At 46.0% G+C, this 1,444-nt stretch overlaps 1 protein-coding gene across 1 annotated transcript in view; it reads right to left on the bottom strand.

Annotated features, from left to right (window-relative positions):
* LOC311135786 (A-kinase anchor protein 2-like) overlaps positions 1-1,243 on the bottom strand; it is a gene marked incomplete at its 5' end in the record, with an annotated part of 17,602 nt that extends 16,359 nt beyond the window's left edge. Inside the window, one exon of the mRNA XM_084169828.1 lies at positions 1,228-1,243. Coding sequence (XP_084025954.1) covers positions 1,228-1,243 — 16 coding nt within the window. The remainder of the gene's footprint in view (positions 1-1,227) is intronic.
* Positions 1,244-1,444: the final 201 nt, after the last annotated feature.

The following is a 1,444-nucleotide window of genomic DNA, read 5'->3' as shown; positions in this document are numbered from 1 at the left end:
AAGCTTTAATCTAAATGGATCAAATAAAGGCTTTTAACTGCAACTATTTGGTAAGAGTGCCTTGGTATTTCTGTATGGTCTCTATATCCTACAGTCCAGAAGTCTGGACCTAGAAGCCAGTTCCACCATGTTTTCATTGTTCCCCTCTAATCAGGGACTGGTTTATACCTGGTACACCAGCTGTGTCAAATTAATTATTAAGTAGGACAGAAAACCAGCAGGCTCCGGACCTCGTAGGGTAAGAGTTGAATAACCCTGTCCTACATGTTATTTTTTTCTTTTAAAAAAACACAACACATTCTCTGTTCCTCCAAATCCAATGTAGAACAACGGAACAGCAACACAACCCCTTATGATGTGACGCTAGTATGAGAGAGAGAGAGAGAGCAGGTGGTCTTTCTGGTCATGGCTCTGATTGGTGTAAAGCTGTCACTCCTTTCTGGTCATGGCTCTGATTGGTGTAAAGCTGTCACTCCTTTCTGGTCATGGCTCTGATTGGTGTAAAGCTGTCACTCCTTTCTGGTCATGGCTCTGATTGGTGTAAAGCTGTCACTCCTTTCTGGTCATGGCTCTGATTGGTGTAAAGCTGTCACTCCTTTCTGATAATGGCTCTGATTGGTGTGAAGCTGTACTCCTCCGGCTCTAGCCTAACCTGCTCATAGTGGCATCCCATTGCCACATCAGTCCGTGTGCCGTTTTTTCAACCAATAAGTCACTAGGTATGAACAGAACCTTGAATGCAATGAAATGAATCTGAACTGAGCACTCCACTCCACACCAGCAGGAATCTGAACTGAGCAGTCTCACCCCCCACCACACCCCCACACATATAGCCCCCCCACAACACATTCCATATCTCCCAGAGGACCTCGGTCTGGGTTATTATTTTTGCTGGCTAGCCAATCAGGAAGCAGCGTTCAGAGGAACCCACTCTGCCTCCTCCCCTGGTCATTTCCTGCCATTGTATAGTGCTGGAGGTTCTAGAATGCCTCAGAGGTTCCATGCTCAGTAATAACAAGGAGGCTTCCCAGGATACCAACACTTGGTCCACCCGATTCCCCATATAGGGATCAACCAGGGCCGACCTGGTCGAAAGTAGGGCATAGGGTGTCATTTGAGACACACACATTAGGCTGGGAACCGCTAAGACTGTGGGTTGCTCTTACTGATAATGCAAAGACCTTGAATACTGGAGAATAAATTTAACCCTTCTCCCAAACAACATACCAACATCTACACCCATGGTCAACGGTCAATACCAACATCTACACCCATGGGTCAATACCAACATCTACCACATGGTCAACGGTCAATACCAACATCTACGCCCATGGTCAATACCAACATCTACACCCATGGTCAATACCAACATCCACTCTCATGGTCAATAACAACATCTACACCCATGGTCAATACCAACATCTACACCCATGGTCAATACCAA

The sequence above is a fragment of the Coregonus lavaretus genome (genome assembly GCF_964263955.1).
Source record: "Coregonus lavaretus genome assembly, chromosome: 10".
Taxonomy (NCBI): Eukaryota; Metazoa; Chordata; class Actinopteri; order Salmoniformes; family Salmonidae; genus Coregonus; species Coregonus lavaretus.
Note: the sequence above shows the minus strand (reverse complement) of the source record. Positions and strands in the feature narration are given on the sequence as shown.